Genomic DNA, 22,809 nt, shown 5'->3' with positions numbered 1-22,809 from the left:
GCCCAGGTTAAAATACACCCTTTCCCTCTGTCTGTCTGGTCAACTTCTAAATATGTTACCAAGTAGGCTTGAATGTCAGTGCCCTTCTGTTATTTCTCCTGTTACCATCACAGGAAAAATAAACTGTTCATTAATATTTTGCTACAATAGCACCTTATTTTTAAAGCACAAACACACACCTTATGTATATATAACAATTCGACTAGAGCATCTCAGGTCAAGGATAGTACCTGACACAGCATCTCAGTAATTATGTAAATTCCTACAAGACAACTTACAAAGTTGTATTAATATACTTTTATTAAAGGTATCTATTTTAAAATAATAAACAAAAAATACCTTCACATAAATTTGTTTGGCTATGTGTCCAGAAGAAAAAATATTAAACACACAAGTATGTCTCATTATCCCTCAGGAACATAGTCTTCTATGCTTTTCTTATATCTTTATAGCCTTGAAAGTTTAATTCACCTTAGTATATTACTTTATTTTTTTTTTTAGTAAATGTATTTAAAAACATGAAATGGAGATATTTACATGACAATGTAAGTAATGAGGCATCTTCTTCCAAATTGTTCAGTTGAAAAGACCAGGGTTTTCCAAGGAAAACAAAGTTATTATTTCAATGGTAGGTAATATTCTTTTTTGAGAATGGTTATCAGATTATCCATAAGAGAAACATCCACAAGTGAGTTATAAAGGTCAATTCCTTGTGGACTGAAATAAAATTTCAAGTTCAATTTAAAACAAGATTTTTAATTACCAAGGTAAACTACCTAGGGACAATTTCAGACTGCAAGGCCAAAAACCTTATGTTAGTTGATTTTTTTATAGAAAATTTAACCCTACTCCCTGAAAGAAAAGCTGATACATCATTTCCCATAAGTGAAAAACTAATTATATCACCATATTGACATTATAATAGCATCTAAATGCTTCCTGAAAATTTGAAACATCTAAACACTATAAGTGATACTTTGGGCCTAAATTTCCAGTAAATTAATCCTCATTGAAATCCTTAGCAAATAATAATTAAGAAAGATTACACAACAGTTGACTTGATATTTTCTGAATGTTTATCTACTGTTAGATATAAATTTTTCAAGCAAGTAAAAAGGGAAAAGATGCTTTTTAAAATTTTTTTCTTTGATTATTTCATTTCATCCAGGTCAAATAAATTTATGAAAGAAAGCAAAGTATAGTACATAGATAGTATCAAAAGCACCTTTATCCATTTGGACTGGTATAACAAAACACCAGAGACTGAGTGGCTTACAAAGAGCAGAAATTGATTTCTCACAGTTTGGAAGCTGGAAGTTCAAGGTCAGCTGCCAGCATGGTCTGGGGAGGGCCTTCCTCCAGGTTGCAGACTTCTGGTTATATCTTCATATGGTGAAAAGGGCTAGAGACCCCTCTGGAGGTGTAAGTTCACTAATTCTATTTAAAGAGCTATACTCTCATGACTCACACACCTCTCAAAGCCCTAGTACCATCAGATACTAGTGCCATCATATCAGGAATTAGCATTTTCACATATAATTTGTGAGGAGGACACAAAACATTCAGACTACAGGATAAAGTATAAAAAGTCCTGGAGTTGGCTGGGAGAAGCAAATTTCTTTCATTATTACTGTACATATTAATAACCATTCATTCCTAGTAATCATTTTTCCGAGGTATAAAAACAACATATGACCATGTTGGTTATCCATTTTAAATATGGCAGGGAGTTTGGGATGCACATGTACACACTGTTATATTTAAAATGACTAACCAACAAGGTTCTACGGCACAGCACATGGAACTCTGTTCAGTGTTTGTGGCAGCCAAGGTGGGAGGTGAGTTTGGGAGAAAACGGATGTGTATGGCTGAGCCCTTTGCCATCCACCTGAAACTATCACAATACTGTTAATTGGCTATACTCCAATACAAAATTAAAAGTTCAAAAAACCCCACAATGTATGAAAATTAATTCATTCATCGTATGTAATAAAATGGAAACAGACTCAGAGATACAGAGAACAAACTAGTAGTCACAAATAAAGAAGAGGGAAGGGGGAGGGAGAAGAGAGAGTATGGGATTAAGAGATGCAAACTGCTACTTATAAAAGAGAAAAGCAACTAGGATAAATTGTACAGCACAGGGAAATATAGCCATTGTTTTGTAATAACTTTACATTGAATATAATCTATAAAAATATTGAATCACTATTTTATCCCCTTGAAACTCATACAATCTTGTAAATCAACTATACTTCAGTTTTTAAAACTACAAAAAAAAATAAATAATTCATTCACCATTTAATGCAAAGAGTAGGTAACATGTCAGAGCTCATAAAATCTAAGAACAGAAAAAAAATATCTGCAGCACTTCAAAAAATTGTAAAATTCAGTTCTTAAAAACAAAACGTAACAAATGGCCAAAAAACCCAAAACAACAATGAAACCAGTGGTATAATGGTCACCTTGCTTCACAGTTTCCTAAAGTCAGGCCTTACAAACCACAGGAAAATCAAGCCCTTTGGTTTATTCCTTCAAAGACTGGGCATACAAATGGCTTTAACATTCAGTAAATATTTTTGAGTGCCCACCCTGTGCCAGGCACTCTTCTAAGCACTGAGAATACACAGTATTAGCAAACAGAAGAGCAAAGGGCCTTGCTCTTGTGATGCTTATACTGACTTGGAAAAGGGATTATATATATTAAATTTAAATCCCTCTTATTGTATACTGTAACTACTTTTTTCTCCTTTTCACTTCAGATTAAGAAGAACTCTGGTTGCCATTCCATATTAAAACGTCTCTATTCCAGACAATATGCCTTCCTGGGAATTATATTATGTGTGGCAATATTTCAGAATTTTCAGGTATACTTATAATTTCAATATTTATAAGAAAGAAAAATCTATAAAACAAACATACAATGCATTTCTAATTTTAACTCTGGTTAATACTGTTAAATGACAAATGCCAATAAAAATATAAGTCAGTTACAGGATTTAGTGATAAATGCGATGAATGCTGTTATATGTCCATGGATGGGAAAGAAAGGGACATGGAAACATTATATATTTATTTAAGCAATGGGCTAAAATCAAGCAAATGTTAAAGGATTTAGATAGCCTTTTACATAATCAAATCTGTAATCTGTAGTCCAGATTGGGAACCCACCCTTGAGGAGACTAGAGAGGCCACCGTGTAGGCTCTGTACACCCTGAATGCAGAGCTACGTAGTCAGCCAAAGAGAGGACAGATAGAGGACAGGCAGGTCCCAGGCTAATTCAAGGGGCTTAACAGAGGAGAAGAGGGCAAACCAGAGCCCTGAAATCAAAGAGCAGAAAAAGACCAAGAACAATCATATCCCCAAAAGGCGTGGGTCTGCAACACAGTATCACCTCATTCATGTGGCTCATCACAAAATCAATTATGTCAAGTGTGTCTTCACAGGTAAAAATTCTCTGCTCGGCTGATTTGAAGACAGGTTTCATTTTTTTTAAATCAAACTTTCTGTTTCCCAGGCTGAACTTTGGTAATTATTCAGTCATTCTTCTAAAAGATTTCCAAAGTCGTTAACAAATAGTAAGTTCATTATCTTACCAACCAAACTGTTCCCGTCTAACATATTTCAATTTGCTGATGACTTCTCTTAAATTTTCCTCTATTTAAAAATTTACACTGTTTCTCCTATAATTATCAGGCATCTGTTTACATTCTAACATTTTAAATCAAACTCTGCAAACAGGACAAAAAGAAAATAGTAAGTTCAAATGACAACATGAGGGAGGAAATACCTTTAGTTTGGATCCATGAGGTACTAAGACAGATCTATTTTGCTTTGGTGGGATATACAGCTCCCATTTTCCAAAATCCAGTTTTTTATATGGGTATGAAAATGGGTTCCAATCATCTGAAATACAATAAGGAAGGTCAGTTAAAAAATAATATTCAATAAATTTCAATCAAAGTATAATATACTGCCTACTTATACAGAATCAAATTCCCTAAAAAACATTGCTTCCTAAGGTGCTAAACAAAAGACTAAGCATTTAGAAAAAGCAAGTTACGCTTGTGCTGAGTCGCTTCAGTCGTGTCTGACACTGCGATGCTATGGACTATAGCCCGCCAGTTACTCTCTCCATGAGATTTCTGAGGCAAGGATACTCGAGTGGGATCCAATTTCCTTCTCCAGGGGATCTTCATGAACCAGGAATGGAACCCACATCTCTTATGTCTCCTGCATTGGCAGGTGGGTTCTTTACCACTAGTGCCACCTAGGAAGCCCTTTGCCTTTTGTATCTGAAAATTAAAATTACAACACATTTTCCATTGTACTTTCAGTTTTACTTGACCAATAAATAGGATGATGGGCCCCTTTTCAAGAAACACCATCAACAAAAGGAGATAATAAGAAAAAATAGAAATGCATTCTAAGCAATTAGCTAAGATACATGTCATGGTAGAAAAAAAATGATGAAAAATTATTAAAATCTTATTAACTAAATCCACAAGTGTGTGGTGTGTCAGAACTCAGTTAAAATCTAAAGAAATGCCTCAAACAAGAAAGGTAAAAGGCTATAAACTATAAGAGGCAAAAGAGAGGTGGACTGAAGATGCTGAAAGAAAGCCAAAATGAACAAAAGACCATAAACACATGGAAATTTAACATGTGATAGAGGGGGCACTATAAATCAATGAGTAAAGGACATACTGCCTAATAAGTGGTACTGAAATAATTGGTTATCTTTATGAGAAAAAGAAAAACAAATTTCCCCTTAATAATGTACTGAAGAATGAAGAATCCATTAAATATAATGCTTAAATACAACAGATAAAACTGTAAAATTTTTAGAAGAAAACACAGAAAAATATGTTTATAATATTGAGTTTGTAAGTGTTTTTAAACAAGACACAGAAGCACGCACACTCAATACACACAAAAAACCTTAAGAAAAAGTCTAATAAAGTTGGCTACAAAAATTACACACTAATCTTCATACATAGATAAATAGAATGACAAATTATCAACTGGGAAACTACATTTCTAATGAGTATTATCAAGAAACAGCATCCAAAATATATGAAGATCTATGAATCAATAGGAAAAAGAAAACAAACCAATATAAAAATCAAGAGATATTCAGGGGAGGACATATGAGTGACCAATAAACATACAATGATGCTCAAGCTCACTCATAATTAAGAATATGCAGCAAAAATATGAAAAGAAAAATGAGAATGTCAAACATCAAATTCTAGTGTGATTTCCACTGAATAGAGGAAAGAGAACATAGGAAGCTTTAATAGTATCTGCAATGTTTTATTTTTTAGGGTAGGTGGTGTATACTGAGATGCTTATCACATTTTCCCCTATTTGTTTATGCCTGAAATATTTCACTGTTTTAAAAAAACATAAGCAACCCTGTGATGCCATCCACTGTAGTGCTATGACATTAGATTCTCAATTGAGGAGATAAGAAAAACAACAGGAAACTTGTTTTATTCCATGATTTCTTCTTTTACACACCAACACTTTCACCACATGTGCCTGAAGGTTCTTCACTCTCTGCCAATCTGAGTGTTACAGGTAGAGTTGGGGGAAGAAACAACATTTAAACAGATGCTTCTAAACATTTTCCACTCCCCCTCAGAAGACAATCTGAAAATATCTAAAGGCGGTTTATCTTCAGGAACAGTTCAATAAGCTCTGTGCTATTATATTCTCCTGCCCCTGAAACATCAAATACATATTTCATCTGTTTATAATGTGACATTCCTTTAACACAGTAAAGACTTTTGGGCGTAATTGGGGCAGGGAGCTTGAAATATGAATATCTACGTAGTGCAGCGCTTTATACATTTACTGAATTTCTTTTTAAGCTAATCACTTAAGACAGTTAATGAACTTAAGACATGGAGCAGATCTTTTCCTGGTTGGTTAGATTTGAAAATAAAGGGTACAGTTCATTAGTTCATTCATTCATTCATTAAATACGTATTGAGTGTTTAATCTAGGCCCTGCTCAAAGCCAAACTGAAAATTAGTGTTCAGAATGACAGTTGTATTTCATCCAGAAAAGGTTAAACTGAGTAACAGCACACCAAAATGAGTAGTAAAATACATAATATAGGATCCTCTAAAAATTCAACTATAAATAAGATTGTTACTTTGAAACTGAAGCTTTAAATATATGGGAAATTTTCATATGCAGATTTATTTAAAAGCTTTACTCAATAATGCAAAAATAAATGTGGTTTTGAATATTTGTTTTTGAATATCAGTTCAAATAGTTCTTTAGCTTGCAGTCACTTGAGTTTTAAAGATCTATTTAAATGGATAATGTTTTAATACTTGTATAAAGAAAACGATATTTACTGAATCACATTTTCCTTTCATAGTGTCTCAATTTCCTAACATACATGTTGATTATTTCTAACCCTACACTGTAAAAAAAAAATGCTTTTTTATCATTTTCAGAGCTTATTAGTACATCTCTTCTTCATGGAAATTCAGGTGTTAACTTCTACTACAGGTACATTTTTCCTGACAAACCCCAAACTTCAGTGAAAAATCTGGATTATCTTCACATTTGCTCCAAAAGAAAACCCATCTACCAACCATCATAAGCAACACAGAATATACTAAAGGTTTCATAAGGGAGAGGGAGGGGAAGGTTTGCAAAGGGCATCCATGCATCAAACAACTTCAGGTTTTGCATTGGACAGTTGTCTCCCACATAAATACTTCTTCAGCCACACCATCAGTCTTTTATCTCCTTGATTCCTTCTCCAATCACTGTTCAGCCCTGAATTTCCTTTCTATTTCTCTTTTATTAAATGCAATTGCTTCTTTCCATTTGAAAAATGGACACCAATCAAACTAACCACTTCTACTTCTCTTCTAGTAAAATCAGTTTATCCCTAAAATGATTTTCTAAAACAAGCTTATAAGTGGAACTTTTCTCTACACGATATAGATATCTAAGGTCCAGGAACATAAAAGTCAGAAAAATCATTAGATTTGGATCTGTTCTCATAAACTCAACACTAAACCCTTAGATAAGAAAGAAGGAACTACTACCATTAAGGTATATTTAGGTATGACTGTGGGAACTAATTGTGGAAGTACACAATTAAAAATAGGTAAATAAACATTAAAAATCCAATGACTGGTGTAAAAATATTAAGTAAAATTGAATGTTTTGTTTTTAAATGAAATTTGCTTTAGAAAAACACAGGTGGCAAGATAATGAGTTTAAGGATACATTTTGGGGAAATTTATGTCTTATGAAATATCATGAGAGTTTATTCCTGAAAATAACTGAAAGTAATATGAATAATGATAAATAAAGTTAAAGTAATATAAGTGGTTTAAGTAATATAAATAATGATCATTCTAAGGCATATTAGATATATCTAAAGTACATACTTTTAGAACAAGATTATTCATTTTTCATTTTAATCCTCTATGAGTTTATATCCTGAATCCACAAGATAGAATTACTTTTAATTAAGACAATGCTGATAGTCTGTGTCTCTATGTAGGCCTCAGGATAGGACCAAAAACAACCCATTACCACCTGTGACAATTATTTGCTTCTCAATGAAGCACAAAACTACATATTGAGAGTTCTGTTAATTCAGTGGTTCTCAAGCTTTAGTTCGTATCAGAATCACTTGTTAAATCAGATTGGACTGTTTAAAACAGACTGCTACTCCCCACCTTCAGAGTTTTTTGATTGAATATATATGAAGTGTGGCCTAGTAATCTGTATGTCTAACAAGTTCGTGGGTGATGCTGACGCTGCTGGCTGAGGGTGCGTGTGCGCGCAAGCTCAGCTGCTTCAGTTGTGTCTGACTCTTTGCAAACCCATGGACTGTAGACCGCCAGGCTCAGGGACCACACTGAAAAACAACTTCATGGTTCAGTTAATGACTTCAGGTGTTCTCTGCTCACAGCTTTGTAACTGATTTTCTAGATTTAATCAGATTTATAGATTACCAAATAATTTTATAAATCAGTAGCTCAAGGAAATTCTGAAATAGAAATTATCATTAATAATACTTCAAAGCAAGTATTACTCACACAAAATTTAGAATTCGGGATTGACTAACATTCAGAAAACTAAGATCATGGCATCTGGTCCCATCACTTCATGGCAAATAGATGGGGAAACAGTGGAAACAGTGGCAGACTTTATTTTTTTGGGCTCTCAAATCACTGCAGATGGTGATTGCAGCCATAAAATTAAAAAACACTTACTCCTTGGAAGAAAAGTTATGACCAACCTAGATAGCATATTGAAAAGCAGAGACATTACTTTGCCAACAAAGGTCCGTCTAGTCAAGGCTATGGTTTTTCCAGCACTCATGTATGGATATGAGAGTTGGACTATGAAGAAAGCTGAGTGCCGAAGAATTGATGCTTTTGAACTGTGCCCTTGGAGAAGATTCTTGAGAGTCCCGTGGACTGCAAGGAGATCCAACCAGTCCATCCTAAAGGAGATCAGTCCTAGGTGTTCATTGGAAGGACTGATGCTAAAGCTGAAACTCCAATACTTTCGCCACCTCATGTGAAGAGTTGACTCACTGGAAAAGATCCTGATGCTGGGAGGGACTGGGAGCAGGAGGAGAAGGAGATGACAGAGGATGAGATGGCTGGATGGCATCACTGACTCGATGGACATGAGTTTGAATGAACTCTGGGAGTTGGTGATGGACAGGGAGGCCTGGCATGCTGTGATTCATGGGGTCGCAAAGAGTCAGACACAAATGAGAGACTGAATTGAACTGAACTGAACATTAAAATCCAGAAGGATTACCAGTGAGATGAAGATTACAGAACAGACCTGGGACATTAAGGAATCTGAACGTGTTCACATCAGGCAATAAAATTTACAATTTAAACATGAAAAGATAACATATATGAAGATAACACATATACTGTTATAAGGGTCTACAGATAATGTTTCCTAAAATATTCTCACTGAGATTGCATGGTTAAAAGGTATGGGTGATTTTGATCAGAAAATAAATAAAAAACTTGAAGTCCTCTACCTAGAAAATTAATATTAACATTTTTAAGTATTAACATATCAAGTCACCTTCCTTTCTATGAGCCATTTCCCGCCATAAGCTAGACACTGCTAGGTTTAAGGATTCAGAACCCCTAAAGCAATGGGTACTGCTTCCCTGGTGGCTCAGACAGTAAACCATCTGCTTACAATGCAGGAGACCCAGGTTCGATCCCTGGGTCAGGAAGATCTCCCTGGAGAAGGGAATGCTACCCACTCCAGTATTCTTGCTGGGAGAATTCCACGGACAGAGGACCCTGGCGAGCTACAGTCCATGGGGTCACAAAGAATCGATATGACTGAGAAACAAACACTTTGACTTTCACTTTCAGAGAAATATGTATATATTATTCTAGTTTTTGGTATTTTGAGAACATGTTTCCTGCTTGCATAAATTATTTTATTAAAACATGTTCTAAGACTTTCAATGATTATCAACTTTGAATAACTTGACACATTTTAAAAGCAAACATTTAAGTAAGTATTGTATTACTAACAGGCTGAAATTCATCACCGTATTTTACCATGCAAAAGATTCTATTTGTCCATAGACTCAAAACCAGCAGACAAATTTAAATCGAGATATGGAAAAGAAACGACATGATACACAGTTTAATATGAACTGCAAACATACATTCGGCACAAGCAATCAAACATTAACTAAGGTCATTGCATCAGGCACACAAACTCTATATTTATCTCAAGCCCAACAACCTTTCTTTTTCTAATGTAATAATCCTCACATAAAATTCTTAAATGTCAGCCTTCTTCAAATATTCCCAAACACTTCAACTCACAGTAAACTATTTCTGTTCATCAGCACTTAGTCACCTCATTTCTGAAGAGTTTTTGAGTTTAATATATATCTTCCTTATGGGCTTTACTTATCGACCAGAGGGTAAAAAATCTGCCTGCAATGGGGGAGAACTGAGTTTGACCCCTAGGTTGGGAAAATCCCCTGGAGGAGGGGATGGCTGGCAACCCACTCCAGTAATCTTGCCTGGAGAATCGCCCTGGAAAGAGGAGCCTGGTAGGCTACAGTCCATGGGGTCGCAGAGAGTCAGACACAACTGAGCGACTAAGCACATTCATGGTTGAAATGGCCCCAACTTACTGTGTAGAGCCTTTGATGCAAATGCCAATGAGCTGAAGAACATGATCCACACTTGGGCCAACCCCTGCTGTAAGCAGATCTCACTAAGTGAAGTAAGGTCCCCAATGGATGCAGCAGATATTATATCAGATCTAATGTAAGGCCAGTATCAGCCTGTATGACAGATATTGGTAACTTCCAACCTAAGTGGATATCCCTCACATCATAAGTTATTAAATATTTGGAATATCACCTCCTTAAAGCAGGTAAACGGCCTTCCTCATCATACAATGTTGTTTAATTGTTTCGAGCTTCAAGCTTCATCTCATGTAGAATTTACATAGACTTGTAATGCAAAGTTGGCTTGTCATAATAGAAGTTATAGGACTCCCCTCATGTCAAGGCAGTATCTAGTCTGTTTCCAAGAAGTCATAAGATTCACAACTGGAACTTGCCATGGCATTGCCGTTACCCAGAATTACAGAAGGACCACATAATTTTGGGGGGTGGATAATAGCTATCCTGACATACAACTCTGTGCTATTTAATCTCCTTCTCTTTCCCTCTCTCCAGATCATTCTTCCCCTCAGTTGGGAATCTGAAAATCACCAAATTTCTGCTGGCAGCTAGCACCCTGGAAATAACCTTAAGATCTCCAGCATTACTTATTAGGGGAATCTGCTCTTTACATACATTAGTTTAGGACAGCTGTGGTTTTCAAGAACATAATCTAGAATATGTCAAATACCACTAATTTCAGAAACAAGGAGGCCCTAATATCTAGTTATTTTAAAGAAGAACAGTGCTCAGTCCTATGATATGTAGCTTTCTGGAAATTAGGGAACGGAGTAAATTATCTAGAATTTCACTTACTACACGGTTCTTAAAGGTACACATAGAAGAAAAGGTCTCCAAGATCAAAAAAAAAAAAAAAAATAGTATGGCAAAAGTGAGTTTTAAATATAACTAACTATCTGTCTTTTTTATAGGAATGGTATTTATGTTACGATACATTTACGAAAGAAAGGAGGTGATAAATGAATATACAGTTGACCCTCTATATCAGAGAGTTCTATATCATATTTAACCAAACAAGAATTGAAAATATTAGAAGACACATTCCAGAAAGTTCCAAAAAGCAAAACTTGACTTTACCATGCCCTGTCAAATATTTACATAGCATTTACATGGTATTAGGTATTGTAAGTAATCTAGAGATGATTTAAAGAACACAGGAGGATTACATAAGCTGTGCTGTGCTTAGTCACTCAGTCATGTCTGACTCTTTGTGACCCCATGGACTATAGACCACCAGGCGCCTCTGTCCGTGGGGATTCTCCAGGCAAGAATACTGGAGTGGAATGCCATGCCCTTCTCTGGGGGACCTTCCCAACCCAGGGATCGAACCAAAGACTCCTGCTTGGCAGGTGGATTCTTCACTGTCTGAGCCACCAGGGAAGCTCAATATTTGTATAATATAGTATATGCAAATACTACACCATTTTATAAGGGAATTGAGCATCCTTAGATTTTGGTATGTGCAAGTGGCAGAGGCCCCAGAACCAATCCACCAAGGACAAAAGGATGACTGTATGTAGTCACAATTTCACAAAGCATGAAAATCTATGAATAGAAATGGTCAAGTATACAAAAAGGGAAAACACAGATTAGTTTTATAGGATTGTAACTTGCTTTATTTTGACTATAAGACCAGGAAAACAATTCATAAAATTAGAAAATTTAATAAAGCAAAAGCAGGGAATAAGAAAAAAAAAAAGTCTCTTAAAATGGAAACAAATGGAAGCTATGTGATGGAATTCGGACGTAGGGTCTTTGGGAGGTAGTCAGGTTATAAGGGTAGAATCTTCACGAATGGAATTAGTATCTGTATAAAAGAAATTCCCCCCTTCCCAAAAAAAGAAATCCCAGAAATATCACTCCTCTCTTCTACCAGATGAGGATTCCTCAAAGGAAGGACTGCAGCCTATGAATCAGGAAGAGAACCCTCAACAGACACTGAATCCGCCAGGACCTTTATCTTGGACTTCACAGACTCCAGATCACTGAGAAAGAACTTTGTTTTGTATGTATATATAAACCACCCAGCCTGTAGTATTTTGTTATAACAGCCTGAACAGACCAAGACAAAGCTCATCTCTGCTTTTCCATATATGAGGAAATTTCCATAACAAAAACGTAAAAACATATGTTATGAGGTCTCCATGAACAAGTATTTGACCAAATCTCTTTCCTTGCTATGGACTGTAAAAAGTGATCTTATCAGCCAAAGAGCCTAAGATTTTAGTTTATTTATTGTTCTAAACACAAATTAACAAACTACTTTCTGGATAAGCAGTTCCAGTTCATACTCTCACCAACAGCATATGAGAATAGTCAACTATCCATATCCTCAATAGCACCGGGGATTATCATTTTTTTTTTAATTTTATTTTATTTTTAAACTTTACATAATTGTATTAGTTTTGCCAAACATCAAAATGAATCCGCCACAGGTATACATGTGTTCCCCATCCTGAACCCTCCTCCCTCCTCCCTCCCCACACCATCCCTCTGGGTCGTCCCAGTGCACTAGCCCCAAGCATCCAGTATCGTGCATCAAACCTGGACTGGCAGCTCATTTCTTACATGATATTTTACATGTTTCAATGTCATTCTCCCAAATCTTCCCACCCTTTCCCTCTCCCCCAGAGTCCATAAGACTGTTCTATACATCAGTGTCTCTTTTGCTGTCTCGTACACTGGGTTATTGTTACCATCTTTCTAAATTCCATATATATGCGTTAGTATTTTGTATTGGTGTTTTTCCTTCTGGCTTACTTCACTCTGTATAATAGGCTCCAGTTTCATCCACCTCATTAGAACTGATTCAAATGTATTCTTTTTAATGGCTGAGTAATACTCCATTATGTATATGTACCACAGCTTTCTTATCCATTCATCTGCTGATGGACATCTAGGTTGCTTCCATGTCCTGGCTATTATAAACAGTGCTGCGATGAACATTGGGGTACACGTGTCTCTTTCCCTTCTGGTTTCCTCAGTGTGTATGCCCAGCAGGCATGCTTGCCTTGCTCAACCAGGATTCACTAAGAGAATTAAGATCGAATGCCCTATGGATTCACTGTATGCAATAAATTAACTTCTCTTCAACACATCTTAGAATAGTACTTGTTATGTACTACACTTGAGAGAAAATAGGCATTCAAATAATTTTCTGTGTTCTATGGATCAGATTCAGAACTAGCATAAGAAAAGTTGCCTCTCCTTATTGTCCTAGTGGTAACAGATAGTTTGGTAACCAGTGTTTTCATTTCTTTTCAAAACAGGTTACCATTATAAGGTCTTATATTCTCTTTAGTCCTATTTTTATTTGGGAGAAATTGAGTCATGGATATTATATTTTCTTTTAAACATTTCATTTAGTTCTCAGTTCAATTTAGTCGCTCAGTGGTGTCCAACTCTTTGCAACCCCATGGACTGTATCATGCCACACTTCCCTGTCCATCACCAACTCCCGGAGCTTTCTCAAACTCATGTCCATCAAGTCGGTGATGCCATCCAACCATCTTATCCTCTGTCATCCCCTTCTCCTCCTGCCTTCAATTTTTCCCAGCATCAGAGTCTCTTCCAATGAACCAGTTCTTCGCATCAGGTGGCCAAAGTATTGGAACTTCAGCTTCAGCTTTCTTTTATACAGATACTAAGTCCTGCTGAAGTCCTTTCAATGATATGAAGTGCTTCCAGTGGATGTTGGGTTGATTTCCTTTAGGATTGACTGGTTGGATCCCCTTACAGTCCAAGGGACTCTCAAGAGGCTTCTCCAATGCCACAGTTCAAAAGCATCAACTCTTCAGTGCTCAGCTTTCTTTATGGTCCAGCTGTCACATCCATACATGACTACTGATACATGGATTAGTTCTGATTTTATTGAAATATAATAATGTGGTATTCTTTATGGTCTAATAAAATGGTAAACAATTCAGTTACTTATTTGCTGTGCTGTGTTCAATTGCTCAGCCTTGTTGAACTCTTTATGATCCTATAGACTGTAGCCCGCCAGGCTTCTCTGTTCATGGGATTCTTCAGGCAAAAATACTGGAGTGGGTTGCCATCTCCTCCAGGGGATCTTCCAGACTCAGGGATCGAACTGGTATCTCCCATGTCTCCTGCATTGGCAGGCGGATTCTAAACCATTGAGCTACCTGGGAAGCCCTGGTTATTTATTTACCAATCTATTTATTTTTAATAGACCATTCAGTTACCTCAAAATAGATATTCTGAAGAACTCCAGCAAAGAAACTATACAAAACATGTAAAAGCAAAGCTGTTTTGCTTGAAGTTCTCCTACCTAGCTAGACCCCTCTTCACATCTTTTTCTCTCTCTCAGAGCTTATCACTCAGAACTCAGTTCTAAAATGTGTGCCAACGTATGATCTATCTTTGCAGATCTTCCACAGACCCTTAAAATATACCTTTTCTTTTAAAATTCTCCATTTAATTTTAGTTTATTTCATCCAAGTTAAGAATACGTTATATCATGACAATTGGATCTGAAAATGTATTCAGCTTCTAACAACTCTTACCATCTATGCTTGACCAAAAGGAAATATTATTTGGGATCTAAGGATAAAAGAATTTATTCATGTTGTGACTTATATTATTGATCTTTATGCCATTTTACCAAGTTTGTTTTTGGTCTGAATTTGACTCCTTTTACTTTATAAACTTTCAGTGACAGTAAAGCAGAGAGAAATGAATGGTTAAAACTGAGAAATACAGTATTTGCTTAGAAAGAATGTAAAATGGAACAAAATAGGAAGCGGAAAGAATGGCAGAGAGGTACTAATGCAATATGGTCAATCATCAGAGAAAGTCCTTCTATGTGCCAAGAAGGGATCTCAATTATGTTTTAACTGGCTAGTACACAATTGTATCCCTCCATGTCAACCAACATCTGGAGTTTAGTTGGAGGCTCACTCATCAGCACTTACTCCAGTTCATAGTATATCACTATCGATTGCAATTTAATCTATTTATGACTTCCCCAGAAGCCATAAATTGATTTGACTTTAGGAACTCTTTTCTGCATCCTAAAACACAATCTTTCATCTTAGGTTGTTCTTCTTGAACCAGTCTCTGGTGTGAGGGCACAAGAGAGGCCGATAGGCACCAGGAAATCAATTACATAAGTTTCCCTGCTAATCCTATAGCCACTTATGAAACTATTTCAATGAAAGTAAAATATTTTCTAATATGGCTAGCAATGTAACAGAAATAAACCCATGTGTTGAAGATCAATTGATTTTCAACAAGAGTGACCAAGACCATTCAATGGGGAAAATCAACTTTGTAAGAAATAGAGCTAGGACAACTAGGTCTCCACACACAAAAAGACATATTTGGACTCCTATTTTAAAAGATACACAGAACTAACTCAAATGGATCAAGTAATTAAATGTAAAAGCTAAAACTAGAAAACTCTTCAAAGAAAACACAGGGATAAATCCGGGGGACCTCAGTTCTCTAACACAGTACCAGAACTATAAGTGACAAAAGGAAAATACCTGATAAATGGGACTCCTTCAAAATTAAAAAGTTTGTGTGTCCAAGGGCACCACCAAAATAGTGAAAAGAGGGATTTCCCTGGCGGTCCAGAGGTGAGACTCCGTGTACCCAGTGCAGGGGAGAAGAGGTTCTATCCCTGGTTGGGGATCTAAGGCTGAGGAAATAAGATCCTGCATACCATGGGGTGTAGCCAGAAAGAAAAAAGAAAGTGAAAAGACAATTCACAGAATGAGAGAAAATGTTTGCCAGTCATACATCTGATAGGGGACCTAAGTTAGAATATACAAGAAACATGTATAGCTCAGTGTCCTGGTGGCTCAGATGGTAAAGAATCTGCCCACAAATGCAGAAGACTCTGGTTTAATCCCTGGGTCAGGAAGATCCCCTGGAGAAGGAAATGGCAACCCACTCCAGTATTCTTGCCTGGAGAATCCCATGGATAAAGGAGCCTGGAGGGTTACAGTCCATGGGATCACAAAGAGTCATACACGACTGAGTGACTAACACACACACTAAAAAGACAACACAATTTTTTAAATGTGCAAATGATCTGAATAGACATTTCTATAAGAAAGATGCAGAAATGGCTAATAAGCACATTAAAAAGATGCTGAACTTTATTGGTCGTTAGGAAAAAGCAAATTAGTAACGTAAGATACTATTTTATTCACACTATGATGGCAATAGCCAAAAGAGATGGATAATTATTGCCAAGGATGTGGAGAAAGTGGAAACCTCATGGGAATGTGGGAATGTAAAACAGTGCTGACACCTTGGACAATAGTCTGGGTGTCCCCCAAAACAACAGAGCTGCCATTTTGACCCAGCAATCCCACTCCTTGTTATAAACACAAACCATATGTCCACACAATAACTTGTGTATGAATGTTCACAGCAGCATTACCCATTATAGTCAAAAAGTGAAAACAACACAAATGTCCATCAATAAAAAAACGGATAAACAAAATGTTGCATATCCACATAATGGAATATTATTTTGCCACAAAAAGGAATGAAGTACTGATACACACTATTACATGGTAGCTTGAAAACATTATGCTAAGTGAAAAACACCAGTCACAAAAGACTACATATTATCTGATTCCATTTATATGTTAAATTCAGGATAAGAAAATTTATAAAGACAGAGAAGGTGGTTGCTTAAGCCTGAAAAAAGGATGGGCAGATTCTGAGATAGTAGCTAAATGGTACAGGCTTCCCTTTGAGATAATGACAATATTCTAAAACTCACTGTGGTTATGGTGTACAGCTGTTTCAAAATACTAAAAACCATGAAACTGTACACTTTAAATAGGTTAGTTGTGTGATATGTGAATTGTATGTCAATAAAGCTGTTAAAAAATAAAAGTATTTTAAAGGTCAGGTAGCCTTTATCTGTTCATTTCTATTGAGCTTTTGAGTTAGACAAAAATCAGGTTCCATCGGAGATATTGTAAAGGGACAGATCACAAAGGGAGACATATATAAAAATTTAATACTGAAAAGATATCTTGGTCAATAAGTAGACTCAAGAGTCTAGGTGGATAGTTGAAAACTTCTTTGAAGAGAAAATAATTAATTGCTTCAAGGCTTTGAAAAAGTAGAATAACTTGACCATATTAGAAGCTGGGGTTGGGGGGTGGGGGGTAAGCTTTTAAGCAAATAAAAATTTATATCTTCTTCTCCTGGGGCCCAGACTATTAGTAGTTTTATGACTGATTATCAATCAAACTGCTGCTGCTAATGTAAGAATTTACCTTGGAGTCTGAAAGAGTCCTGTAAGGAAGAGAAATCTAAACCTATCATACAATCTACTCCCTTAAGAAGGAAAAAAAAAAAAAAAAGGTAGGGGGGGTTTGGTCTGAGCAGAGGCTGACTCAAAACTAATGATATAGGAAGAAAGAGTTTTATTATGATAGAAGTAATTCAAGTAATTAAAGTAACAAAAAATAGGATGACTGTGTCGCTGATGGCAGAAGCAGTAGTTATGGATTGTCCTGTGAGGAAAAAGAGCTTTGATTTTTTCCTGTTAAAGCTTATTCTTGATTTTGCTCTTTATTTTTATCTTTTCAATGATTTTAGCTCATTCTGAGGTTTTCAAACCTTCTCTCTCTTCAGGTTCTTCACTCTCAGCATTCAAATATTGTTTAGTGAGGTATTTGCTAATTCTGAAATAACCTTCAAAGACAATGAAGAAAACCCCTCTTTTGGTCCAAGTCCTCCTTTGGTTCTCCTGTATACTGACAGCCCAATTTCCTGACCCCTATCTCTACTTCCTTATATCTTTTCATCCCCTAAAACTGTTCTGAAATACTTTGGCAGATGTCAACAGCAATCTCCAACACTCTAATCCCAACCGTTCTTTTCAGACTTCAACTTCCATGAGCTCTCAGTGGCATTTGAAACTCTCGGTCACTCCATTTTTGGCGTCAGTGATCCCCATCTCAGTTATTTCCCTTAAGCCACACAGTGAAGATGGGGAGGAAAAACAGGGAATGTACTTGAAAGCTATATCAGAGTTAAGGCTGAGAAGAAACGTGGCTTTTGGTTATTTAGGGGTGAAAGACAGTGGTTAACTTGGGTGTTAACTGAAAAGGGGAATACAGAAGTGGGAGAGAATTTCTGTTGCAGTAGTTCAGGTGCTAAGTTGTGTCCAACTCTTTGTGAACCCATGGACTGTAGTACTTCAGGCTCCTCTGTCATCCACCATCTCCTGAAGTTTGCTCAAATTCGTGTCCACTGAGTCAGTGATGCTATCTAACTATCTCATCAACTTGCCCACTTCTTTTGCTTTCATTCTTTCCCATCATAAGGTCTTTTCCAAAATGAGTCGGCTCTTTGCACCAGGTAGCCAAAGTATTGGAGCTTTAGCTTCAGTATCAGTTCTTCCAATGAATATTTAGGGTTGATTTCCTTTAAGATTGACTGGTTTGATCTCCCTGCAGTCCAAAGAATTTTCAAGAGTCTTCTCCAGAACCACAATTTGAAAGTATCAATTCTTCAGCACTCAGCCTTCTTTATAGACCACCTCTCACATCCATTGGGCTTCCCTCACAGCTCAGTCAGTAAAGAATCTACCCATACTGCAGGAGACCCAGGTTCAATTCCTGGGTCAGGAAGTTCCCCTGGAGAAGAAAATGGAAACCTATTCCAGTATTCTTGCCTAGAGAATCCCATGGACAGAGGAGCCTGGCAGGGTCCATGGGGTCACAAGAGTTGGACACAACTTAGTGACTAAACCACCGCCTCACATTCATACGTGACTACTGGAAAAACCATAGCTTTGACTTATGGACCTTTGTCAGTGATGTCTCTGCTTTTTAATATGATATCTAGGTTTGCCATGGCTTTCGTTCCAAGGAACAAGCATCTTTTAATTTCATGGTTGCAATCACCATTGGCAGTGATTATGAGTCCATGAAAAGAAAACCTGACATTGCTTCTACTTTTCCCCCTTCTATTTGCCATGAAGTGACATGTCCTTCATGTGACATGCCAGGATCTTAGTTTTTTGAATGCTGACTTTCAAGCCAGCTTCTTCAGACTCGTCTTTCACCATCATCAAGAGGCTCTTTAGTTCCTCTTCATTTTCTCCCATTAGAGTAGTGTCATCTGCATATCTGAGATTATAGATATTTCTACAATATTTCCAGTTTGTGAGTCATTCAGCCTGGCATTTTGCATGATATTCTCTGCATAGGCAAATCTAGACAGCACATTAGAAAGCAGAGACATTACTTTGCTGACAAAACTATGATTTTTCCAAAGTATGGATAGTCAAAGCTATAGTTTTTCCAGTAGTCATGTATGGATATGAGAGTTGGACCATAAAGAAGGCTGAGCGTGGAAGAACTGATGCTTTCAAACTGTGGTTCCAGAGAAGACTTTTGAGAGTCACTTGGACAGCAAGCAGTCAATCCTAAAGGAAATCAACCCTGAATATTCATTGGAAGGACTGATTCTGAAGTTGAAGCTCCAATACCTTAGCTACCTGATGCAAACAGCCCATTCACTGGAAAAGACCCTGATGCTGGGAAAGATTGATAGTAGGAGAAGTGGGCAACAGAGGATGAGGTGGTTGGATGGTCTCACCGACTCAATGGACTTGAATTTGAGCAAACTCCAGGAGACAGTGAAGGACAGGGAAACCCGGCATGCTGCAGTCCATGAGGTAGCAAAAAGTCAGACACAACTAAGTGACTGAAAAATAACTCTGCATAGAAGTTAAATAAGCAGTCATATTTTGATGATATAAAGCCTCGTACTCCTTTTCCAATTTTGACCCAGTCCATTGTCCCATGTCCAATTCTAACTGTTGCTTCTAGACCTGCATACAGGTTTTTCAGGATACAGAAGAGAATCACACCGTCTATTACTGCAGAAAGGTCAAGTAAGAAAAGTAGGGGAGGGATGTTTAATGGGGAAAAACATGTTCATGAGAATATTATTACTTACATTATTATTATTTCTATTACTAATCTACCACCTTTCTTTCTTACGACAAAAGAGAAGTATCTTCTCTGTACAATAAAAACAAAAAAATATAAATAAAAAGACACTAAAAGCACATATAAATCCAACCTCCTTTACTTTAACACCTTAAAGTTTTTCATTTTGTTTACTACTTCAGTATTTATAGACCTATTCATTTCCATAATGTCAATTGTATACAGAAATATGCGTTAATGTGCTTAGTCACTCAGTCATGTCTGACTCTGCAACCCCATGGACTGTAGCCCACCAGGCTCCTCTGTCCATGGGGATTCTCCGGGCAAGAATACTGGAGTAAATTGTCATTCCCCTCTCCAGGGGATCTTCCTAATCCAGGGATCGAACCAGTTTCTCTTGCGCCTAACCTTCATTGGCAGGTGGGATCTTTACCACTAACGTCACCATAATGTCAATTCTATACACAAATATGCATTAATACATATATACAAATTTTTTACCTTACAGTTTTGTATCCTTTTCTACATGCTACATGATCAACATTACCCCTGTCAGTACATATTCATTTACCAAGTAGTTCCCCAGCATGGTTGCTTTTAAAAGCTAGGAATCAACAGACTCCACCCCAGATCCTTGAATGAGACCCAGGTATAGAGCTGTACTTTCATAAAGTTTCCTAATTTTGTGCTATGCACACACAGGTTTGGTAACCAATCATTTACAATATCATTCCAGAAACTGGATAGAGAATTAAGACAGGGATCTTCTTTAGTTTTCAATTTATTTAAGGAAGTAAAGGGTTGAGCAACTTCATATGCAGAGAAAAAGGAAATAGCAAAAAGAAAGGCTGACAGGAGAGACATTAATAGACAAATTTACTATTTTGAGGAAGAAAAGAGAAAGGATTCAACATATAGATTCATGACATCAACTTCCACTACTAACTTTTCAAAGTATGTGGGAAGGATGAAGATAGCTGCAGAGATCTTTTTAGCGAAATGGTTTGGATGCTGCAATTTTCCTTTCTGCTGTCTTCTATTTTCTTTGAAAAGTAAAAGCAAGTATTATACTAATGGGAAATGAGGAGGCAGTAAAATGAAGGATTCTGCAAGGAGTGGTGAATCTGAAGTATTATAGATACTGTGGAGGATGTAAGAAAGAGCTGACTGGGCATGTGCAAGGGACTGCTGTAGAGTGTTAACGGCCTTGAACCAAAAAAGCAGCAGTTCATATGGCTGCGTGATTTTCCTCATGGTGGCTAGAAGCTGTGCAGGAGCACAGAAATTAGACAATTTGATGTGAGCAACACTGCAGATTTATAAGGTGAGTGCTGCAGAAGGTCAAGGTTCAAGGGAGAGAAAACATCCAGGAAGAGATTGGTTGGAGAGCTTTCAAAAGGGATCTAAAATAGACATCAATGACACAGACATGTCAGAAAGTATCATGGATTTAGATGTCATATTCAGTCTGGAATAATGGGTATCATAGAGTCTAGAACAGGGAAGTGCTGCTACAGCAATCTTTGTACCATTTACACAATAAATTTTCGTAATGCTTTATAACATTTCCCCTGTCTCTCATCAGCAGCCTCATCTACTACCAAAAAAACTTTTTTTTTAATCTTGATTGCTACCTTATATCTCTCCTAAGCACATCAAGACCTCTAAAAAATAGAGTCACCCTGGCAGATTCATAAATACATGACTGAGAGATAAATGTTTACTGTTTTTACACACTGAGCTGGGAATAGTATGTTACACAGCGTTATAAATGCTATGCTGACTTTGTGCACCAAGTAAGAGTCAGGACTACCCCTCTGAACTTCCCACAAATAGCCTAAACCTGTACCTATTGTTACCTACATCTATTACTATTAACCTGTTTTCACTTATTATATGTGTCTATATTTATTGACTATGCCAAAGCCTTTGACTGTGTGGATCACAATAAACTGTGGAAAATTATGCAAGAGATGGGAATCCCAGACCACCTGATCTGCCTCTTGAGAAATCTGTATGCAGGTCAGGAAGCAACAGTTAGAACTGGACATAGAACAACAGACTGGTTCCAAATAGGAAAAGGAGTTCGTCAAGGCTGTATATTGTCACCCTGTTTATTTAACTTATATGAAGAGTACATCATGAGAAATGCTGGACTGGAAGACACACAAGCTGGAATCAAGATTGTCAGGAGAAATATCAATAACCTCAGATACGCAGATGACACCACCCTTATGGCAGAAAGTGAGGAGGAACTAAAAAGCCTCTTGATGAAAGTGAAAGAGGAGAGTGAAAAAGTTGGCTTAAAGCTCAACATTCAGAAAACGAAGATCATGGCATCTGGTCCCATCACTTCATGGGAAATAGATGGGGAAATAGTGGAAACAGTGTCAGACTTCATTTTTTTGGGCTCCAAAATCACTACAGATGGTGACTGCAGCCATGAAATTAAAAGACACTTACTCCTTGGAAGGAAAGTTATGACCAACCTAAATAGCATATTCAAAAGCAGAGACATTACTTTGCCAACAAAGGTTCGTCTAGTCAATGCTAATGGTTTTTCCTGTGGTCATGTATGGATGTGAGAGTTGGACTGTGAAGAAGGCTGAGCA

General features: G+C 36.9%; 1 protein-coding gene across 1 annotated transcript in view; it reads right to left on the bottom strand.

Annotated features, from left to right (window-relative positions):
* The window catches only part of GBE1 (1,4-alpha-glucan branching enzyme 1), a 318,366-nt gene that overhangs the window by 201,017 nt on the left and 94,540 nt on the right, over nt 1-22,809 (bottom strand). The window contains exon 3 of the mRNA XM_086321961.1: nt 3,792-3,907. Within this exon, the coding sequence (XP_086178087.1) occupies nt 3,792-3,907 (116 nt within the window). The remainder of the gene's footprint in view (nt 1-3,791; nt 3,908-22,809) is intronic.

This window comes from Bos grunniens, chromosome 1, assembly GCF_055505025.1.
Source record: "Bos grunniens cultivar Pamir isolate PY7600 chromosome 1, Bosgru_T2T1.0, whole genome shotgun sequence".
NCBI lineage: Eukaryota > Metazoa > Chordata > Mammalia > Artiodactyla > Bovidae > Bos > Bos grunniens.
Note: the sequence above shows the minus strand (reverse complement) of the source record. Positions and strands in the feature narration are given on the sequence as shown.